At 54.0% G+C, this 22,003-nt stretch overlaps 1 protein-coding gene across 3 annotated transcripts; it reads right to left on the reverse strand.

Annotated features, from left to right (window-relative positions):
* Window positions 1-291: 291 nt before the first annotated feature.
* On the reverse strand, window positions 292-21,639 carry SEZ6L2 (seizure related 6 homolog like 2). Of its 3 annotated transcripts, none has more exons than XM_047780113.1 (18): window positions 21,062-21,639; window positions 19,969-20,100; window positions 18,977-19,282; window positions 18,513-18,652; window positions 18,025-18,226; window positions 13,346-13,531; window positions 12,304-12,472; window positions 11,009-11,172; window positions 8,934-9,134; window positions 8,073-8,211; window positions 6,765-6,961; window positions 6,452-6,646; window positions 3,112-3,303; window positions 2,836-3,027; window positions 2,293-2,331; window positions 1,993-2,110; window positions 1,770-1,866; window positions 292-856 (listed from the first exon to the last, which is right to left on the reverse strand). In XM_047780113.1, the coding sequence occupies exons 1-18, from the start codon at window positions 21,138-21,140 to the stop codon at window positions 827-829; spliced, it is 2,778 nt and encodes a 925-aa protein (XP_047636069.1). In that variant the 5' UTR covers window positions 21,141-21,639; the 3' UTR covers window positions 292-826. The 3 variants fall into 3 exon arrangements, with proteins under 3 accessions (XP_047636069.1, XP_047636070.1, XP_047636071.1); XM_047780114.1 differs by having other exon boundaries at window positions 1,770-1,891; window positions 21,062-21,613; XM_047780115.1 differs by lacking the exon at window positions 2,293-2,331.
* Window positions 21,640-22,003: the final 364 nt, after the last annotated feature.

A 22,003-nucleotide genomic window follows, 5' to 3' on the forward strand; every position in this document is an offset into this window, starting at 1 on the left:
ACACCAGAGCCGCAACAACTCAGGATCTGAGCTACATCGGCGACCTATACCACAGCTCACGACAGGGCCAGATCCCCTATGCGCTGAGGGAGGCCAGGGACCAAACCTGCATTCTCACGGATACTATTTGGGTTTGCAACCTGCTGCGTCACAACAGGAACTCCTGTCCCTGATCTTAGATTTCCATCTTTTCCTCAAATTGTTCCCCTTCCCCAGCCAGCTCTCCGGCAAAGCCAGCATCACCGTCTCCAATGCTTTGCAACTCACCTTCCCGCACCCCACCAGCCCAGCTACAAATGGTGATTTTCTGTTTATTGCTCAAAAACAAAAATCCAGAAGCAAAGATGGGGAGATTGCGGGTCGAGGAGAAGGCAGGAAGGGGGCAGGGGCCTTGTCCCAGCTCTCCCATTCATCCCTCTTCTTCTGACCCTCCAAGGGTCAGAGGTTAGGCCCTGGGCAGAGCATCCAGGCAGGGCAGAGCCTTGCTGGCCCAGGGAACAGCCAAGCTCTGGAGCAGTCTTTAGAGAAAGCCCTGGGCTGGAGGGGCCCAGCAGTTACAGCGGGGGCTGAGTTCCTCTCCCAGGGTCCAAAAGCAGGTTGGGGTGGGGGGCAGGCCCCTTGTTTGGCAACTGAGAAGAGGAGGCTTTGGGCACAGGTTGCTGGTTTATTTATGGTAGGGTCCCCAGGGCCATCAAAGCCCCCCTGTGGGACCAGGAGACTATTTACACAGCAGGGAGGAAGGGAGCCAGAGACCAGGTCCTACTCCTCCCTGCTCAGAATGAGGAGAGGAGGGGCGTCCTGGGTCCTGCAGCCTTAGTCTTGGGGTTCAGATGGAAACTTCATACTCCCGTGTATCCTAGAGACAGAGAGAGGGGATCAGGTGCTGCATGGGATGGGGGTGGAGGAGGCAGCAAGAGTGGGCGAGGCATCTGCAAGGAAAGGGAGGGACCCCATGAGTTTGAGGGCCATGGGGTGGGAATGGGGCTGAATCCTGCCAAAGGATGGTTTGGTTCATGCTATAGTATCTCTCTCTCTCTTTTTTTTTTTCCTTTTTTTGGCTGCCCTGAAGCATATGGAGTTCCCAGGCCAGGGATCAGATTCAAGCTGCACTTGCAACCTAAGCCACAGCTGCGGCAACGCCAGGTCTTTGGACAACTGTGCCAGGCCAGGGATTGAACCTTCGTCTCAATGCTCTCAAGACGCGGCCCATCCTGTTGTGCTACAGTGGGGTTTAGAGCCGCACCTGCAGCATATGGAAGTTCCCAGGCTAGGGGTCAAATCAGAGCCATAGAGGCCAGCCTACGCCACAGTCGCAGCAGCCTGGGATGTGAGCCGTGTCTGCGACCTACATGCACCACAGCTCACGGGAAGCTGGCTCCTTAACCCACAGAACAAGGCCAGGGATCCAACCCGCATCTTCATGGATACTAGTTGGGTTCGTAACCTGCTGAGCCACAACAGGAACTCCTAGAGTCTCTTAAAACCACATAAAAAAATCTAAAGTTCTGGATTGTCTTGAACAATTGGAAGAGTTGGCAGTTGGGCCCAGGTTTCTGCCGTGGTCTGGATGGGGTACGGGTTTTCCAATGAGTCGCAGTCCTCACCACTCCTGCCTGCCTTGCTTTGTCCCTTGATGTGGCTACTGTAGGCAGGTGAGTTTGCAGTTCCCAAGACAGACACTACAGAGATCTTGAGAGAAGGTTATGGGGTCCCAGGGTGGGGGTGGGGTGGGGGGCATGTGGCACCACAGGGGTCGGGGAAGGGCTCACCCCAGCTTCATACAGCGGATTGCTGAAGTCTGACTCCACCGTGATAGGGCTGTAGGAATGGGAACCGGAGAAGCCGAAGAGGGATTTTCCCTGTAGCCTGGGAAAGGGAGGAGATCGAGGGGCTTATCGAGAGGTGAGCCCCCAACCCCCCCTCACCCGGGCTTCTGTGCCAGGCCGGCAGGATGTCTGCCCTGGCCAGCAGCTCCCCGAGTTGGGTACTTACTTGGTGTAGTAAATGTAAACGCCACTGCCCAGGACGATGACCAAGCCCAGGGGCAGCAGAATGGCCAAGGCGAGGTTGCCCCCTTCCAGCTGCCGCGACGGGTCGGTGGTCTGGGTCACTGGAGGGAGGAGGAGAGGCCAGTGAGCGAGGGCTGGGCCCAGCCCTGGGCTCTCCCAGCCTCCTGCCCTGGGCCCTGAACCCTGGGCCTCACCCCGCCGGGGGCCTGGCCTCCTGCCCCCGGCCTCGGCCTTGCCCTCCCAACTTGGCCAGGCCTGGGTCTCCGCCTGTGCCCTCACTGACCTTCCAGTTTTCGGTTGTCCAGGAGCTCCTCATAGGCCACTGCAGGGAGAGGAGGGGGAGGGGACGGGGTCTGAGCCAGGGAGGGAAGGAGGCTGGGTAGAGGGCCGGGAGCCCAGTGGGGCTGGGCAGGAGAGCCTTGGATTCTCTGCCCTCTGCTCAACCTCAGCTTGACCCTTGCCTTGGCGGGGGTGGGGGAGGAATAGTCAGAGCAGGGCCTTGGGCCTCCTTCTCCAGACCCCTACAAGTTCAGGGCTCCTGGGTGTTCTAAACCCACCAGGCCTGCGGAGCTTGTCCAGAGCAAGGAAATTGAGACCTATTCAGAGGGCAGGGGATGGCCAAACCAAAGCCCCCTCTACGCCTTTCCTTCAGGCAAGTCCAGGACCCTGAACTCCCCCAGGGCTTTTGGATGTACCTCTGAGGATGAGAGCCCACAGGAGGTGAATGGGGAGCTCGGCGGGGTCTCGAATTTGCTACCTGACTTTCCCAGCCCTGTCACGTCCCGGACACGGCTATACCCCCCTCCTGCCCGGCCTGCCCAGGCACCTTTGCAGAGTGGGGGCTGGCTGGTCCACTGTGAGGGGTGGCCAGGCACACAGGTGATGGTGACCTCGCCAATGAGCTCAAAGCCCTCATAGCAGAAGAAGCGCAGAGACTCGCCCGCCTGGTAGTGATGCTTGTACAATGTCTGATAGCCATTCTCTGGGACTCCGGGGTTCAGGCATGGCTCGTACTTCACTGCAGGGAAGAGATGGGGCATGGACCAGCTGCCCTGCTGAGCAGGCCACCCAGCCATCCATCTCAGGGTGTCCCCAGACTCACAGGCACACTTGGGGACCCGGTCGCTCCACTTGGGCGTGCCCGTGTCCCGGCTGTAGCAGGTGAGTACGGCCGCCCCCTCCAGGCTGTACCCGGGCAGACAGCGGTACTGGACGTGAGAGCCAACAGGGAAGCCAGCATCCGAGGTGGTACGGTGTCCGTTGGTGATCTCCCCAGGGTCAGCACAAGTCATGACTGTTGGCAGGAGGGCAAAGTCAGGAAATGGGCCTTAAAAGATCTCTCAGGAGCTCCCACTGGCGCAGTGGGTTAAGGATCCGACAGCAGGAAGTTCCCATTATGGCTCAGTGGTAATGAGCCTGACTAGTAGCCCTGAGGACATAGGTTCGATCCCTGGCCTCACTCAGTGGGTTAAGGATCTGGCATTGCCATGAGCTGTGGTGTAGGTCGCAGACGCGGCTCAGATCTGGCATTGCTGTGGCTGTGGTATAGGCCGGCAGTTGCAGCTCTGAATCGACCCCTAGCCAGGAAATTTCCAAATGCCTCTGATGCGGCCCTAAAAAGCAAAACAAACAAACAAACAAACAACAACAAAAGAATCCTACTGCAGTGGCTTAGGTCACTGTGGAGGCATGGGTTTGATCTTGCCCAGGCACAGGGGTTAAAGGACCCCGAGTTACCACAGTTTCGGTGTAGGTCACTCTGCAGCACAGATTCAATCCCAGGCCTGAGAACTTCATATGCTGTGAGTACAGTCACAAAAATTTTAAAAAAAGATTTCCCAGAAACTTAGGGCTGGGAGAGGCCTGAGCGGTGGGCCAGCTCCTTTGAGCAAACTCCTCCACCTCTCCCTCCTTCCTCAGAATGAAGAGAGCAAGAGTTGGAAACAATTTTAATTTGATCCTTTTTTTTTTTTTTTTTGGTTTTTACGGCCACACCTGCAACATATGGAACTTTCCAGGCTAGGGGTCAAATTGGAGCTACAGCTGCCGGCCTACACCACAGCCACAGCAACATCAGATCCAAGCCACATCTGCCACCTACACCACAGCTCACAGCAACACCGGATCCTTAACCCATTGAGCAAGGCCAGGGATCAAACCCGCAACCTCATGGATACTAGTCAGATTCATTTCTGCTGCACCACAATGGGAACTGGCTCAATATATTTTCTATTTCAACCTTCTTCCAGAAAACAGTGTTTGGGGGCAACCCAGACCCCTATCCTAGGGTGAAATTTGAGATATTTAACCACCGTACCAGAGCATACCAGCTAAATCCCAGGATGTTAGCCCTACATGGCAAATCGTCGGCCGAAGAGCAGTTACCCTCTTTAGAGCGAGCGGTCCAGCCCTCCTGCTCCCCTCGTTCCTGTCATTCCCAGCCCATTCTGCTCACTTACATTGCCTGCCTGGCCCTGGCACGCATTTATTTACAACTGTTCTGTGGAAGGGTCTCCATCGAAGCCATTTCTTGAATATAGACCTGGGCTGGGCACCCTGCTAAATGTTTTACAAACACAGTATCATATACCCTGATGATACCCAGAGGTCAATGTCACTGTCATCTCCCTTGGCACTCAGGGCTCAGTCAAATGACTGGCCCATGGTCACTCAGCCAGGGAGTGGGAAAGCTGGAACTGTCCAGGGTCACAGCCATGGGGCGCTGGGCTGACACATGCAGAGCCTTGGGGGGGTTTCCTCCTGAGCCTTGGGCAGCTGGGCCAGGCCGTATCCCCTCTGGACCCCATTTCCACCCCTTCCTGTCCCTGCCCCGTCCTGTCTGGGTTCCAGATTGGACATCCTGTGAATCCTTCCAGGAACCGGGAGCTGTGTCAACTACAAAGTTTTCCTTGTGTTCAGTCCAAACCTGGCTTCCTGAAACTTAATCCTCATTGGTCCCACCACTGCTTCTAGGGGCCAGTTGGAAGACCTGCAATCCCATATCCTTGTGACAAGCTTCCCCAAATTTGGAGAAAGTGACGAGATTCCACCCCTTTCTGCTCTTCTAAAAGATACCCATTTCAGAGTTCCCGTAGTGGCGCAGTGGTTAACAAATCCAACTATGAACCATGAGGTTGCAGGTTCAATCCCTGGCCTTGCTCAGTGGGTGAAAGATCTGGCGTTGCCGTGAGGTATGGTATAGGTCGAAGGCGAGGCTTGGATCCCGTGTTGCTGTGGCTCTGGCGTAGGCTTGTGGCTACAGCTCCTATTAGACCCCTAGCCTGGGAAACTCCATATGCCATGGGAACAGCCCTAGAAGAGGCCAAAAAAAAAAAAAAAAAAGAGGATACCCATTCCCAGCTCCTTTAAATGTCACCTCCTGCCCTATCCCTGGGACAATTAACCCACCTCTCTGCCATAGCCCTTCTTCATACTTATAGCAACTACTACTTACTGTTTCCTCAAACCCACCACTAACATGAAAAACTTTTTTTTTTTTGTCTTTTTAGGGCCACACCTACAGCATATGCAAGTTCCCAGACTTAAGGGGTCGAATCAGAGTGGTAGCCACCAGCCTACGCCACAGCCACAGCAACACCAGATCCGAGCTACATCTGCAACCTACACTCGCAGCTGGAGGCAACACCAGATCCTTAACTCACTGAACGAGGCCAGGAATCGAACCCGCGTCCTCACGGATGCTAGTTGGGTTCTTAACCTGCTGAGCTGCAATGGGAACTCCCCCAACATGAAGAGCTTTTCATTTGGTTTTCACAACCCCCTGTTCCTAGAAGAAGCCAAAGGTTCAGAAGCCAAAGACCAGAGATGTCAGGTACCTTGCCTGAAGTCACCCAGAGGTGACCACTTTCATATCCTGAATTGTTTAAGTATCTGTCTCTCCCAGACTGTGAGCTCTGTCAGGATAGGGATGGTCCCCAGCCCCTCTGCATAATCCCAGCCCCAACCTAGCCTGGACCTGGGTTCATGACAGCATTAAAATAAACCAAGTCCTCTGAGGAGCCTAGGCCCCAGTAAAGTGACTCTCTGTAATGTCAGTGGCTGGGGACTGGGAGCCTGGAGCAGGGCTAGAACAGAAAAAGAGGTGAAGGGGCAGGCGGGGGGTGGAACTCAGACGGGGCAGAGGCGGGGCCAGGAGGTGATGGGGGCGGGGCTGTGAAAAGATAAGGCGAGGAGGCCCCGAGGAACCAGGGTCGGGGCCCAGAGCAGTGCAAGAGAGACGGATGCAGTCCCGGGGAAGATGAGAGGGGACAGGTTCTGGGCACCAAGAAGCAGAAGAGTGGAACTCACTGGGCAAATGGTAGGGGCCTGAGGAAGATCTGGGCAGGAGCCAGAGCGACAGGATGGAGCCAAGACAGGAGAGGGGTGGGGGCAAGAAGGGACAGAGGCGGGGTGCAGAGGGGACGGGCGGGGCCAGGGCTCACTCTTTTGGCAGGCAGGCGGCGCAGCGCTCCAGGACAGGTCCCACTGGCAGGTGAGAATGTCGGAGCCGAGTAGCTCGTAGCCAGGCTCGCACTGGTAGGTAAGCACCGTGCCCCGGATCAGGTCCCCATGGGAAGCCGTCCTCCAGCCCCACTCCGGAGGCGGCAGCTCGGGGCACGTGTCGTTCCTCGGGACCTCTGCACGGGAGAGACAGCGAATTTGGAGGCTGTCCTGAGACTCAGGGCGCCTTCCAACCTCGGCGGCCTCTCTGGCCTGCGGGACCCCTGCCCATCTCCACTCCCTAGGCCTCGGTACCTTTGAAGTGCAACACGAAACCCTGGCCCAGGCCCGGGTTTGGGGGTCCGGGCGGTGCCTGGAACTGCAGCGTGAGGTCCGGCCCAGAGGAAAGGAGGCGGCGGCGCGGCTGAGGTCCCCGCAGTTGGGCCAGGACTCGGGCACTGGGACCGTCCCCGTCGAACAACGTCAGCATATCCCCTTCGCGCACATTCAAGCTGAAGGAGTGGGACCAGATAGAGGGTCTGGGTTACGATTGGCCCTTTCTATCTGGTTCTGCCCAATCCTTAACTCAGTTCATTAGGAACCTTACCTACTCTCCCGTCCTCTCTCACATTCCCCTGTCTCAGGCCTCAGTTTGGCTCAGTTATGGGCTTCCCTACGCTAGTCGCTCCCGCTTCCTTTTGGTTGTGGCTCCTCCAGGTTCCTGCTTCCCAATCCCCAACCTTGCCGGTTGCTAGTGCCTCCCACTCTCCAGTCCCTCCTCCATCCCCAGGTGATGCACAGCCAGGCTCATCCAGCTCTGACCAATCACAGGCCATGCTCCTTACCACCCAGCCCAACTCTAGGCCCCGCGGGAGTAGCAGCCTTTGAGCCACGCCCACTTCTGGTTCTGCCCAATTACATGACCACCTCACAGCAAACCAGCTCCCTGGATTTTCCCACACCAACAGCCGACCTTGGGATGCGGCAGCAGCCTGGGCCTGAGTCCACAGAAATTGTTCCAGGGGCAGCCTCAGAAACATCCTTCAGGCTAGAGCCCTTTTTTCTTTTTTCTTTCTTTTCTTTTCTTTTTTTTTTTTTTTGTCTTTTTGCCATTTCTTGGGACGCTCCCGCGGCATATGGAGTTTCCCAGGCTAGGGGTCGAATCAGAGCTGTAGCCACCGGCCTACGCCAGAGCCACAGCAACACGGGATCCAAGCTGTGTCTGCCACCTACACCACAGCCACGGCAACACCAGATCCTTAACCCACTGAGCAAGGCCAGGGATAGAACCTGCAACCTCATGGTTCCTAGTTGGATTCGTTAACCACTGCGCCACGACGGGAACTCCTAGAGAGCCCTTTTCTCTTAATAGCCCCTGAGGAAGGCTGCTTTTCCCCCATTTGCTTGTCCAAAGTTGCCTGACCAAAAAGTGCTTTGTACCTAGATCTATCTGATGTCCCACACCCCCATCCTGAATCCTTAGCCAATTCTTTCATCTGACCATGTGTTCTTGGTTAGCCACTGCAGCCCAGCCAGGCTCAGAACGCAGGCCAGCCAGTGCATTGTCATACCACCATTGGCTGAGGCCACACCCACCGCATCCTCTGCAGTACCCAAACTCACATCTCAACTTGGAGCAAGATGCGCTTCTCTTCCTGGACGTGCAGACCCCACACACAGTCTTGGCCAGGGCTATAGCTCTGGGGCCAGTCGGGAGAGAGGACCACGCCGGCCGGCTCTGACAGCTCCCCTCCACACATGGCTGGGGTAGAAAGTTGTCAGATTCAGGACCCAGGTGGGCATGCAGTCTCCATTTCGCCACAGTCCTCACCACTCCCAGCTGTGTGCACCAGACCACCTTCTGGGTTTCCTATTATCTATGACCTACCTGATTCTTTTTTTTTTTTTTCTTTTTAGGGCCACACTTGCAGCATATGGAAGTTCCCAGGCTAGGGGTCGAATAGAAGCTACAGCTGCTGGCCTATGCCACAGCCACAGCAATGCTAGATCTGAGCGGCGTCTGCAACCTACACCACAGCTCACGGCAATGCCGGGTTGTCAACCCACTGAGCAAGGCCAGGGATTGAACCCGCAACCTCATGGTTCCTAGTCGTTTCCGCTGTGCCATGATGGGAACTCCTATGACCCACCCGATTCTTGCCACGCCTAGTCCCGTTGTGTCCAATCCCCAGCCCCACTCTTAGTTAACCCCACCTACTTGCCAGCCTACACATCACCTCCCAGTCCATGACTTGGCCCAAGTCCAGTTCTAGCTCTTGAAGACCTTTGGGTTGGGACACCTGCATTCTGTAATTCATACACCAACTCCTTAGCTAAGACAACTGAGCCTCTGAAAGGGACAGGGATTGACCCAAGGTCTGGGTTAACTCAGTCTGCATATGCAGGTCACCTTCCTAGAATCCTCAGCTCAGGGGGTGGGTATTCTGCGGCCTGAACGATGTCCTGGGGAGGTGGAGGGCTCACCCTTGCAGGCTGGCTCTGTGTCATTCCAGTGGGGTTCTGTGGGATCCACACATTCGATGGCACTGGGGGGGCCAGGGGGCTCTAGGGCATATCCTGGGAGGCAGGAGAAGGTGGCCAGTGTCCCTGGGCGGTACTCAGGGTCCGTGGTGGTGACATTGCCATGTGCCAGGAAGGGGGCGAAGCAGCGATCTTCCTCAAAAGCTAGAGAGGAGTCAGTCACAAGAATTAGGCATTAGGACAGAACGGAAAGGATCTCAGACTGGTGAACAGGGGCTGAATTCAAGTGTGGTTTGGCCACCCCGGTGGGCTATTTGAAATTGAATGCCCTTGGGCTTATCTTTCTAGTTTCCCCCAAACCCCAAGACTCCTCATTCACATATATATGTTACCTCCCCAGCTGCTGGACAGGAACCCCCAGGCCAGGCAAATCCCAGCCACTACTCTACAGATGAGGACACTGAGGTCTGCTGAGGAAAAGGCCACTTGCCCCATGTCACACGGGAGGGCAGGGGCAGAGCCAGATCTCAAGCCCAGATTGCTTGATTCCCAGCCAAAGACACTCAGCTCTGGAAACGACAAAGGGCTGAGGGGAAAGGGCGCCTTTGGTGACCTGACTCATGTAGGTGTGTTCATGCCTCAAAAATAATGGCTGGACTCTGCTCATCTCTGACTAGCCATAGGGTGGCTAGAATCCAAAAGTGAAGCTAATACAAAAGCTACTCAGTTTTGAATTTGGACTAAGGGAAGAAAAATGATCACTTGTAGAGCATTTTAGTTTTTGCCTGCCTGATCATATCTTAACTGCAAAACTATCTGTGAGATAAGACTCAGGTACAGAAGAGTCTGAAGCCTCTGGAGCAGCAGTGGCCACAGAGATGGAGGCAAGCCTTGAACTGAGAAATTCTTTTTGTACTCTCAAAATCTAACATGCAATTTATTTTTCAGATCCCCTGTTCTATTTCACTGTTACTTTAACCTGATGTGTCATGTCCAAATCCTATGCATCCATCAGGGCCAAGTGCCAATTTCCTTTCTCCCTTGATTCATACCAGAAACTAGCCTTTCCCATCACTGACCATTTCATTTTCTTTGTCTCTTTCCTGTTACTGTTTGCACAAATCCTCTGTTGCAGTCACAGAGAAACTCTGTTTCCTAAACATATCAGGCTTTTGTTTTTATTTTTTGTTTTTTTTTTTTTTGCATCTTAGGGTCACACCTGTGGCAGATGGATGTCCCCAGGCTAGGAGTCCAATTGGAGCTACAGCTGCCACCCTACACCACAGTCAAAGCAACATCAGATCCAAGCCATGTCTGCGACCTACCACAGCTCACAGCAATGCCAGATCCTTAACCAAATGACAGAGGCCAGGGATTGAATCTGCAACCTCATGGTTCCTAGGTGGATTTGTTTCTGCTGCGCCACAACGGGAACTCCGTATCAGGCTTTTCTCTACCTCTTTACTGTTGCTCACACCGTTCCTTTCACCTGAGATGCTCATTCCCAATCTTTCTCTTTACATTTTCTTTTTAATTTTGTTAGTCCCCGTTCTAACTTCTCCTCCCGTGATCACTGTCTTCCTTGTTTCTAGCTGTCCAGCATCCGGTCACTCTTGGTCTATTAACAGAACTCCTGTTTTTGTTTTGGGACACACCCCTTGCCCACTTCCCATCCATGAGATTCAGTTGGGGCCAACTAGGTATGGCCACATGATATGGATCTGCCAGTCATAACTAGAGTTACTAAAGTTGGTGGTATGTAAATGTGGAACTGCTGGGCACACCCTGTAGAGTCTGCTGGAGAGTGAAGCCAACAGAGAGGAAAGAACTGAGAGATTAACTGGTTTCTTGGCTGTGTACCTGGATCCAGCCATACATGAAGCTTAAGCAGAAAAGGCAGGGAATTAGAAGGGGTCCACATGAATGGATCCTTGTAGTTTGGGGATGGGGAGACGAGTCAGCTCTCAGGAATCCAAACACGGAGATGAGCAGAGATGAAGTATGTGCCTGTGACCGTGCCTGGGCATTGGAAAGAGGGGAGGGTGCAGGAGTTGGCACCCTGAGGGGAGGGCAGTTACCTTCAAATCGGAGGCTTAGCAGCAGGGGATTGGCAGGTGTCTCTGAAAGCAGCTCCACATAGAGGGACTGGGCATCACTGATGAGACCTCGTTCTGGGACATCGTCCATGTCCGAGTCATAGATCACTGGGGATAGGGGACTGCCCCCTGAGCGCACCATCAGCCTGGGATGGACAGAGGTGGCCAGGAGCTCAGCTTCCCCTCAGAAGCTGCCTCCCCGCTTGCCTGCTTTCCTAACCTAGTTTCCCTTTTTTTTTTAGTTTTTCCTTTTTTTTTTTGCTTTTTAGGGTCATACTTGCAGCAAATGGAAGTTCCCAGGCTAGGAGTTGAATTGGAGCTACAGCTTCTGGCCTATGCCACAGACACAGCAATGCTAGATCCGAGCCACGTCTGCAACCTACACCACAGCTCATGACAGTGGATCCTTAACCCAGTGAGCGAGGCCAGGGATTGAACCTGCATCCTCATGGATCTTAGTCAGGTTCATTAACTGCTGAGCCATGAAGGGAACTCTCTAACTTAATTTCATAGCTGTTACCATATGCCTTTATACATTTTATCTCATTTAATTCTCACAAGAACCCTTGAGTTAGATACTTTTTTTGGCTGCGCCTGCAGCACATGAAAGTTCCTGGGCCAGGGATCCAACCCGCGTCATGGCAGCAACCTGAGCCGCTGCAGTGACACCAGGTCCTTAACCCACTGCACCACAGGAGAACTCCCAGATACTATTTTTTCATATATATTTTTAATCTCTCATTTTATAGATCAAAAAATTGAGGCACAGAAAGAGTAAGTAACCTATCCAGCATCACATAGGAACAGTGGCAGAGCTGAGATACTAGTTTGTTAGTTAAAGAAAGAGAATAATGATGATGACGGCAAATGCATTTATAGTGCTTACCATGTGCTAGGCATTATTCTAAGCACTTTACATATCTTGTGTGGGGGGTTTTTTCTTGTTTTTGTTTTTTTTTTTTTTTTTTTGCTTTTTAGGACTGCACTCAAGGCATATGGGAGTTCCCAGGCTAGGGGTTGAACTGGAGCTGCAGCTGTGAACTATACCACAGCCACAGCAACGCCAGATCCTTAACCCACTGAAGGAGGCCAGGGATGGAACCTGCATCCTCATGGATACTAGCTGGATTTGTTACTGCGGAGCCACAATGGGAACTCCTAACCTGCATTTGACACAGACCCCCAGCTGAGATCCTCCCCAGGTCCGCCTGACTCCCCACTGCAGCCCCCTTATTTCCCTGAGGTGAGGACCTCTGACCCAGGACCCAGACCCTCACCGGTCATTGTCCTCATCCAGCGAGACCCTTTCGAAGTGCAGGTGTAGCCGGCGTCCCTCTGCTGCTTCAATGACCCAACGGCAGGTGAGGTTGGGGCCTGCAGCTCCCCCAGGCTCCGGAGACACGATGCGGCCAAGTGTAGCGTTGTGGATGGTGCCACCGCAGGAAGCTGTGGGCGGGAAGCGGGGGCAGGTTAAGGTCACTTGTTCTTCTCCCATTTTCAGAGCTATTTCCCCCACACCTTTGCCCAGGACCCGGCCTTAGGATGACCTCTGCCCTCCAGGCTCACCCCAGGGCCTCTTCCAGGCCACTACCCAGGGGGGCCTGGGTACACTACAGCAGCCCTGGAATAGAAGACTCCAGGATGGACACCCTCCAGAATGGAGATTCTGCCAAAATGAAGACGCTCCAGATATGGACACCTTGGGATGGGAAGTCACGGAGGATTCCCCAGAACTAAAGCTTTTGGATTGAAAAGCCTCAAGATGAGATCCCAGGATGAAGACTCTCCAGGACGGAGACCTTCCAGATATGGACCCCAAGAATGGTTTCCTCTAGGATGGGGAGTCTCCAAAAGAAGGGGCCTCTGGGAGTTTCCACTGTGGTGCAATGGGATCAGCGGCGTCTCAGGAGCACTGGGACACAGGTTCGATCCCTGGCCCAGCACAGTGGGTTAACGATCTGGCATTGCTGCTGCTGAAGCTGCAGCTTAGGTTGCAACTATAGCTCGGATCTGATCCCTGACCTGGGAACTCCATATGCGGCGAGGCGGCCAGAAAAGGAAAAAAAAAAAAAGGGACCTCCAGAAGGTGACCCCCCTGCCCCAAAGTGGGAAACTTCCAGGTGGGATTTCCCCAGATGGAGCCCCCCCAACCAAGGGTGGCTACTCCAAGGCTAAGACCCCCAAGGTCAAGAACTCCAGATGGAGACTCCAGGATAGGGACCTTGCAGGGTAGACACCCCTTTAAGATGGGTGCTCCCCAAAGATAGCGACCCTCAAGATAGGACCCTCCCAGTGGGGCTCCCAAGACAGGAGACTCACCCATGCAGCTGGGGGGTTCACTGCTCCAGGCTGGCCGGGTGCCATTGAGGCAGATAAGGGTCTCCTCACCCTGCAGCTGGTAGCCCGAATCACAGTGGAAGGTGGCAGTGCCTCCAGGGTGAAGGTCTGTCACGCTCACATCCCCATGGGCTGGCCGGGGAGGGAAGCCACAGCTCAAGAGGTAGGCTGGATCAGGCAGAGCAGAAGGAGGACTCACTTTCCCATGCCACCCTCTCTCCCTGGTCCCCTAGCTCTTCCTCCCCTCTCTCCAGGTCCCTGCAACCACCCCAGGGCACAAACTGGCTCTATATGAGAGTTCTGACATGGACACACCCTGTCTTATGAAGACGTATAATTTCATCATCCCTATCGCCTCTAATCTTTGTAATCTACCTACCTTGGCCCCCATATTACAGATGAGATTCTGGAGAACTCAAGGAAGTTCTGGATCCTCGCACTCATTTGCTGTGTGACCTCAGGCAAATCAGTTGACCGTTCTGAACCCCATCCGGCTCTAACAGTATTTGCCGTGTTTGTTCACCTTCCAAAGTCAGTTCCCAGAATGCTTTGGAGGTGGTGGGAGAAAGGCTGTGACCCATTTTCCAGGTGGGGAAATCAAGGCTCCTTTTCTCCCCTCCACAGATAGGCTTTCTTCCAGGCACTGTGGTATATTATGCCTTTTGCTTTCACCCAGAAGAGCCACATGAAGCTCCTTTAGGAACTTTGACTCTGTTGTCATCAAAGACCTTAATACTCAGTGTCCCCTAAATGAATCAATTTCCCAGGGACAGTGAACTGCTAGGGAAAGCTTTGCTTTCCTTAAGGAACTGGTTTTTCTTCATTCTTTCACTGTGTATAAGTTCTGGCTGCTAGGAAGCTCAGAACCAGACTGGGCCTTATCCCTACCAACAATGTCCATCCACGCTCTATTTTTTTTCAGATTTAACAAGCACTACTTGGCGCCAATTTTTTTTCTTATTCTATCTAATTTTATTGCTTGCATTCTTTTTTGAAAGCCCCCTGAGATTCTTGTGGAATCATGAGATAAAACAAATAAATAGAAAGTGACATGGTAACAAGTGATAGACTCTGAACTTAATCCTTGACAGAGCTCTGTGTGTCTGTTTAAGATGGGGCAGGAATTCCCATCATGGCTCAGCAGAAACAGATCTGACTAGTATCCATGAGGACGCAGGTTGGATCCCTGCCCTTGCTCAGTGGGTTAAGGATCCAGCGTTGCTGTGAGCTGTAATGTAGGTCGCAGATACAGCTCGGATCTGGCATTGCTGTGGTGTAGGCCAGTGGCTACAGCTCCGATTCAGCCCCTAGCCTGGGAACCTCCATAGGCCATGGGTGCAGCCTTAAAAAGCAAAAAAAAAAAAAAAAAAAAAAAAGACTGGGCAGAGCTCACCCAGGAGGGCTTCCTGGAGAAAGTGCATCAAACCTGGGTCTTGGAGGGGCAGGCTCTGGTTAGCAGAGGGCTTGGGAGGGTCCAGCTTGCCTGGACCTTTGCTTTTTCTGACTCTCCAGTTCTGAGTGATTCTTAAGAGACTTGGTCTCTCCCTATTTCAAAGTTCAGCAAGCATTTCCTTGGCTGGGGCCTGAAGTCAGAGGTGAAAGAGACTGAGACTCGCCTTCGGGAGTTCACGGTCTACGAAGATAGACATAAAGAGAGTGATTGGGATAAACATTAGCCTCGGTGATGGCTCCCATGACCAGCAGAACCAAGTCCGAATGCTTTAGATGGCCCCTTCCACAGCTGGGTCCAGCCCAGCCCCTTCAGCTTCAGTTCTCAGTGCTCTTGACCCTATATCCTACATGATATAGTTTTGTGACTCCTCTCCATGGTCCCACTTCCGTATCTTTTCACACAGTTTCTCCTGCCTGCAAGGCTTCTTGCTTTTTCTCATCTTTCAAGGAGTAACCTAAGTACCACCTCCTCCAGGAAGTCTTCCTGCCTTTCCCCTAGCCAACAGAGTTAGTTTTTTTTTCTGCCTACACACAATCGGCATGCATAACATTTATCATCACATTAACGCCGGTCTATTGCCCTTGTGAGACTGAACCAAGCCTTTTTAATTTTGTCTCCTAAATGCCCAGCCTCACTGACCAGTTGAGGCCACCAAGAGGCAGTGTGGAACAGTGCCAAGAGCACTGGCTCTGGAGACAAGCAGAGATAAGATCCTGTTCTAGCGTCCTGTTTTATTAGCTACATGACCTTGAGCAGGTGACTTCACCTCTAGGGCCTTTCACCTGTAAATGCCGAAAAAAATTCCCATCATTGAGGATAGGCCTTAAAGAAAAGGAACATACAGAGCACCTGGAACAGAGAAAGTACTCCGAAAATGTTAATCACCTGCCCCTCAGCCTCAATTAATAAATGACTGGGAGGAGTTCCCATCGTGGCTCAGTGGTTAATGAATGTGAGCAGCATCCCTGAGGATGAAGGTTTGATCTCCGACCTTGCTCAGTGGATTAAGGATCCGGCATTGCCATGAGCTGCAGTGTAGGTTGCAAACTTGGTTCTGGCATTGCTGTGGCTGTGGTGTAGGCCGGTAGCTGTAGCTCCAGTTGGACCCCTAGCCTGGGAACTTCCATACGCCGGGGATGAGGCCCTAAAAAGCAACAACAACAACAACAAAAGGAAGGGGTTAAACAGGACCCCGGTCCCAAAGGTGCCTGCCTGGAGAATCCACAGAGCAGGGAACACCAAGGCAGGTAATGAAGGCTAATTTATGCAACAGCCCTGTTTCCCAAATGTTCCACTTAGCCTAAAGAGTCCTATTTTCAATGCTCAAGGGAAGCGGCTGTTTAAAGGAACCAGCAGGGAACCATTTTGTCATATTTGAAGTCCAGCCCTCAGCTCAGGGCCCTCAAGGCCATGCCCTTGCTCCTCAACATCCAGGCCCTGACCACCACCTGGCCTCAGCTCACAGGTCTCTCCAAGAGTAGGCCTGCTGCTGGGTGCCTCCACCTTGCACACCTGACCTCCTGGGGTCGAGTCCATAGCAGAGGCCTCAGGAAAGGCTGGAGAGGGTGTGAAGAAGGGATCAGGGTTGTCTGTGTCCTGAATAAAGTCACAAAGGATCTGGGGTCAGCAGAGCTCAAAGGGGGGGCAACAAGGCTATGAGTAAAGTAAAGGGAACATTGGCCCAACACACAGTCCCCTCTCAGATTCTTTCTTTCTTTCTTTTTTTTTTTTTTGCTTTTTAGGGCCACTCCTGCGGCATATGGAAGTTCCCAGGCTAGGGGTCCAATCAGAGCAATGCCAGATCCAAGCTGCGTCTGCAACCTACACCACAGATCAAGGCAACGCTGGATCCTTAACCCACTGAGCGAGGTCAGGGATCAAACCTGCATCCTCATGGATACTAGTTGGGTTTGAAATCCGCTGAGCCACAATGGGAACTACCCCCTCTCTGTTTCTGAGCAAAGGGAGGGAACTTGGAGATGACAGCTGTGTCTGCAGTGGGACCGTGGGCCAGGCCCCTTGCCTCATGCACACTTGTCTGCTAGAACATACCCTTGCATTGTGGGAAGGTTTCCACACACACAGGCAAAATATGGATGTACACGTGTGTGTAGGCTGTCTGTGGGTGGCTGCTTGCGAATGCAAGCATGCGCAGATACGTCCCCCCTTTCCTGCCCTCAGAAGTCAGAAGGCTCTTTTTAGGTCACAAATCTGAGGCTGTCACTCTCTTGCTTAAAACATTTCAAAAATGTCCCCTCCTCCCTGCAGGACAAAGTCGCCTGAGAACTCCTCACTGAAGCTTTGCGATCCAAATCCAACCGACCTCCCAGTCTAGTCTCTTAGCCTAATTCCCCCCAACTTTTTGTGCTTGTATTGTAATAGCAATGACTGACACTTTTCAGCCCTCACTCCGCACCAGACACTATTTTAAGCCCTTGATGCGTATTGATTCATTTGATCTTCCTAATAATACCATGAGGGAAGAAGTCGGATTTCCATTTTTCAGATAAGACAATGAGGCACAGAAATGTTAAGTAACTCACCCCAGGTCACACAGCTAAGACAATCCCAGCTTCCATGAAGAATTACCCCAGCTCCTCAAGGGGGTCACATTTTTTTTCTCCTCTTTGGGTCTTGGAGTGTCTTTCTTCATCTGTCTATTCATCTGCTTTCCTCCTTCTGTCCCTCCCACCCTCCTTCAAGCTAAGTCATCTTAGTTGTCAGCTTAGTCATCACCTCCCCCAAGGAGATGTCCTAGTATCGCTTAGGAGAAATTTAGGTCCCTTTGACATTTGATGATCTCTCTGCTGTGGTTCCTCCGTCAGAGTGATGGGGTCCTTAGCTCATGAGTTATAATTATCCTGATTACTTGTCCATCTCCCTACCTAGATTCTGAGTTCCTTGAAGTCAGAGTATTTCTGGCTTGTTCATTCCTCTCCCCAAGGATAACATAGGGTCAGTACGAGGTAAGCACTCTACAAACGTTTGTTGAGTGAATGGATGGATTCTCAATGGGATGTGTACACACTTAGACACAGGTCTGTGAGTGTGTGAGATAAGTGTCCAGTCTCCGGTGAAGATATTGCTCCCCAGGGTCCTAATCAGGAAGAAAAGGCCCTGACATTGCCCTGTGCTTAGAAGGCTCCTGAAGATGTCCCCTGTGCCCAGTGTGGCCCCTGTCCTTCAGCCAGCGCCCCGAACTCCTCACCCTGATAGTGGATCCTGAAGCCACCGCCCCTTGGGACCCGTGGGCTCTGGAAGTGCAGGAGCAGACGGTTCGTAGGACTCCGAAGGACCTGTCCTTCTCCCAGCATGGAGGAGTTAGCCAGGAGTCGGGGGGCTAGGCCTGGGGACCCCCCACCAGCCAGCACCAGGAGTTCCTCCTCCCGAGACAGGTTCAGCGTCTGCACCTAAAGAAGCCAGACCCAGATTCGCCAGGGCAAGTCAGCCAGGGTTGGCTGGGCAACCCCCTAGGCCCCCTGCCCCGGCCTTCCTTTTCTCTGTATGTGGCAGCCCAAGCACCATGGCAACATCGGCCAAGTTGTAGAACTCTAGGGGAGTCTGCGAGCTCCTCAGAAAACAGGCCCATCTGAGTCACAAAACAAGTTCTCTGGCTCTAAGGCCAAACTGGGGACACCCCTGGGCCCGGGGGAAAGGGCAGGGAGGTTTTCCAATCACAGGCTCAAGTTCAGTTACCTGGATCTCAATGCCGTAGCCGGGGTAGACATGGATGCTGTACGTGCAGTCCAGGAGCCCCAAGGTGCGGCTGGCTGGGCTCCCTAAATCTGGAGACTCCACATGCCCTTCGCCCTCGGAGATGTTGTTATTACACAGAACTAAAGAGAAGGACGTGGCTCAGGTTTAGAGAATCTCTGCATTCTTGCCCTTCCCTCCAAGCGGCTCTGGGGGCCCTCGGCTCTCTTCTCCCCAACACTCCTCATCGCTATCTTCTTCCACGGCTCACTTTCCCCCTGTGCCCAGAACTCTCTTCCCCGACTGTCGTAGTAGATAAAACACACAGGACAGGACGGTGCTGGTACCTAGTAAGTGGACCTCAGTGCTACCCTTTATTACTATTGGGCAGAAGCCCCTTTCCCGTCTAGACCCCTCCTTCCGCACATTCCCAGCAGCTTCTCCCCATCCCCTTTCGGTCGTCTCACCTGGGCTGGTCACCGTGGTGGTGACAGTCGTCGTGGTGATGATGGTGGTCGTGGTCTCCTCCTCTCCTCCCTCGGGCCCGGGCCCGAGGGGCGGGCCTGGGGAGGCGGGCCCGGGAAGGGGCGGGGCCGTAGTTCCTGGGGGCGGGGTCAGCAGCTCCGGCGCGGTGGGGCCTGCTCCCCTGCCCCCCTTAGGGGTTACGGCTGTAGTCAGAGGCCCTGTGCCTGGCTCAGTGGCCCGTGGCAGCGAGGGTGCGGCAAGAGTCTGGCCGGCTGGAGGGGTGGCTAGTGTGGGGTCTGGATCAGATCCTGGGACAGCGCAACGGAAGTCAGGGAACAGGAGGAGCAAATTGGTGGGCCTTGGCTGGGGAGCAGGGCCGAGGGCACCTGGGAGTTCCCCCACTGAACCCAAAAGACCTCCCCCGCACCAGGCGCAGTCCCCGCCCTCTCGCTTCCCCATCCAAGCGCCCCACTTCCTCCCAAGGCTTCACAGCCCAACCCGCTCCCCGCCCTGCAGCTTCTCTTCCCCTCCCAGCGTCTCGGGCCAGACCTTTCCATTCTGACGGAGCCTGGTCTCCCCATGCAGATCTGGCTCCCTCTCCTGGTTACCCCTTTCTCTCCCTCGTCTTTCTCTCATGCGCTCTCTGAACTCCTCTCTCTGTTTAGTATTCTTACGGCTCTCTGCTTCTGTGATTCTGGATGTACTGTCTCTGCATTTCTCTCTCTTTCTGTGTCTCCGTTCTACTCTATTTCTGATTCTGGTTCTCTGAGTTTCCGTCCGTCTTTCTGATGGTCTGTTTTTTTCTCTCTGGCTCTGTCTCTTGATCATGCTATCTCAAATTCTCTGGTTCTCTGACTGTCTATACCCAGTTTTGATTCTCTCGAACCATCTCTCTCTGTCTCCCTCTGAATTTCACTGGCCTGGCTCCCCATCTCCCAGAGATAACATTTCTCCCTCTGCTTCTATGTTACTCCTGTCACTCTGGGGGCCTTACCGGGCAGGTAGCCCATCTCTGGGCCCCTCCTCAGCAGGGCCCCGTGGAGCAGCTCCGCCAAGGCCTCAGAGGCTACTGTGGGGGTCTCGCTTCCAGGCTCCAGCAGTGCCTCCTCTTCCTTCAGGGGCAGACCTAGGAGATGAAGTTGTGTGAGCTCTTTCACTGCCCCACACTCCTTCCTTCTCCAGAAAGATCTTTTCCAGAGCTCTTCCTCCCTCCTCAGTCAGCTGGGCCTGCAGGAGCTCAGAGGGTCCCAGGCTGGGCTGAGAGCCAAGACTGGAGGAGGGGCTCCCAGTTGCCCATCACACTCCTACACCTTCCTCTCTCCCTTCTCCCCCAGGCTGAGTGGGCCTTCGGCGAGCACCTCGGCTCTAAGGAACCTTGGCTAGTGTCAGCAGGGTGGAGAAGAGGCAGGGTGCTGCCCGCATTTTCCCCTCACTGGTGCTCTCCCCGCAACCCTGGGGCTCCGCAGAGGGTCTAGCAGCACCTCCCAACCCTTGCTTCCGCAGTGCCCAGCTTTCTCTTTGGGTTTCAGTCCCTGCAGTGTGGTTTCTCTCTCTCTCTCTCTCTCTCTCTCTCTCTTTCTTCCTTCCTCTCACCCTCCAGTCCTCCCTCCCTTTCCTTCTCTGCAGTCTCTGTCCCCTTCCCTGGAGTCTTGCTGGGGGGTCAGAGTGGGGGACTGAATATCTGGCCTCTGAGCATTGCCTCTGTTCATCTGTCTTTGTCCATACATCCAAGAACATTTGTATGTGCAGTGCCTGGCATCTTTCCCACACCTCTATCTCCCACCCAGGTACCCTGCCTGCTTCTGCTGCCTCCGCAGACACCCCCCCCCAACTTTCCCAGCCCCTTTTCCTGAATTGAATGCCTGAGACTCGGCTAAAAACTCCTGTCAGTCATTTTCTCACCTCCTCAATATAGGAGGTTAGGAGCTCCAGGCACAAGAGGAAAGCCTCGGCTGGCCCCTTCCCCGATGGCTGTGCCCCTCCCCTCCCCCAGGAGCTCAAAAGGCACAGGATGTTCAGAGAAAGGAAGGTAGGGGACCGTGCTGGGGGCCTTCTCGGGGCCCACCCCCATGCATCAATGTCCTTACCCTGAATCCAGGGACAGCTCAGCAGAAATAGGAACAGCAGCTGGGGAGGCGGTGGATGCTGGGCCCTGGGAGTCCCCATGGCGACTCACACCGATTTCTCTCTTCCGTGCCTCTCCTAAATAATCCAACTGTCACCTTTCGTCGGTCTCCTTTTATCTTTCCTATTAATTTCCCCCCCCCAGCAGTTAGCAAGGAAGACAATTTCTCTGCCCCTTGAAACGAAGGGGCAGAGCTGGCTGGGCTTGGAGCCCTCCCCTCTTTGCCCAGTCTCCTCTGTCCTCAGCTCTCGGGTCTGTAGGAGAGGGGGCGCGGCTCTGGCTGCAGGGGGTGGGGCCGGGAAGGGCGAAGGAGCCGGGTCGCCTGGGTCCTCTTGATCGAGCGCTTGGGTCCGCTGGGCTGGCTGGATTCTAAGCTGGGGGAGTGGGGAGAGGCAAAACAGCTTCCGGGGACCTAGGGTGGGGTCGAGTATAGGAAGGGTCCCTACTGTGCTCAAGTGAGGCTTGGCGGGGAGGGGAGGGGGTTGCAGAACCTGGAAAGCCGAGGCTTGGGCACTGGAGCTGCGGGAGGGAGAAGCTGAGAAAGGTGTCATGCCCACGTCAGATCCTGGGGACGGGCGAAGGGAGGGGCCTGGGATTTATTTGGGGGCGGTGGGGGAGGAGGAGGGGGAGGAAGTGCAGATGGAGGAAGGAGGGACCACTAGAGCCAGGGTCGTAATCCTCACTCCCGCGGCCCCTAGGGGAGGCAAAGGAAACTCTGGTTCCAGCAGTAATTATACCCCCTCCCCCAGCCATTCCAGCACATTTGGAATCTGAGTCTTCTCTTCACAGGGTACCGAGGGACAGCACAGCTGGTTCGCGCCTGCTCAGCCCCCCCAGTATGCCCCTGGCCCACTCCATGGGACGTGGCTTTCACAGAAGCTCATGTGGAATGGGTTTTCCCCTC

Source organism: Phacochoerus africanus, chromosome 5 (assembly GCF_016906955.1).
Source record: "Phacochoerus africanus isolate WHEZ1 chromosome 5, ROS_Pafr_v1, whole genome shotgun sequence".
Classification (NCBI taxonomy): domain Eukaryota; kingdom Metazoa; phylum Chordata; class Mammalia; order Artiodactyla; family Suidae; genus Phacochoerus; species Phacochoerus africanus.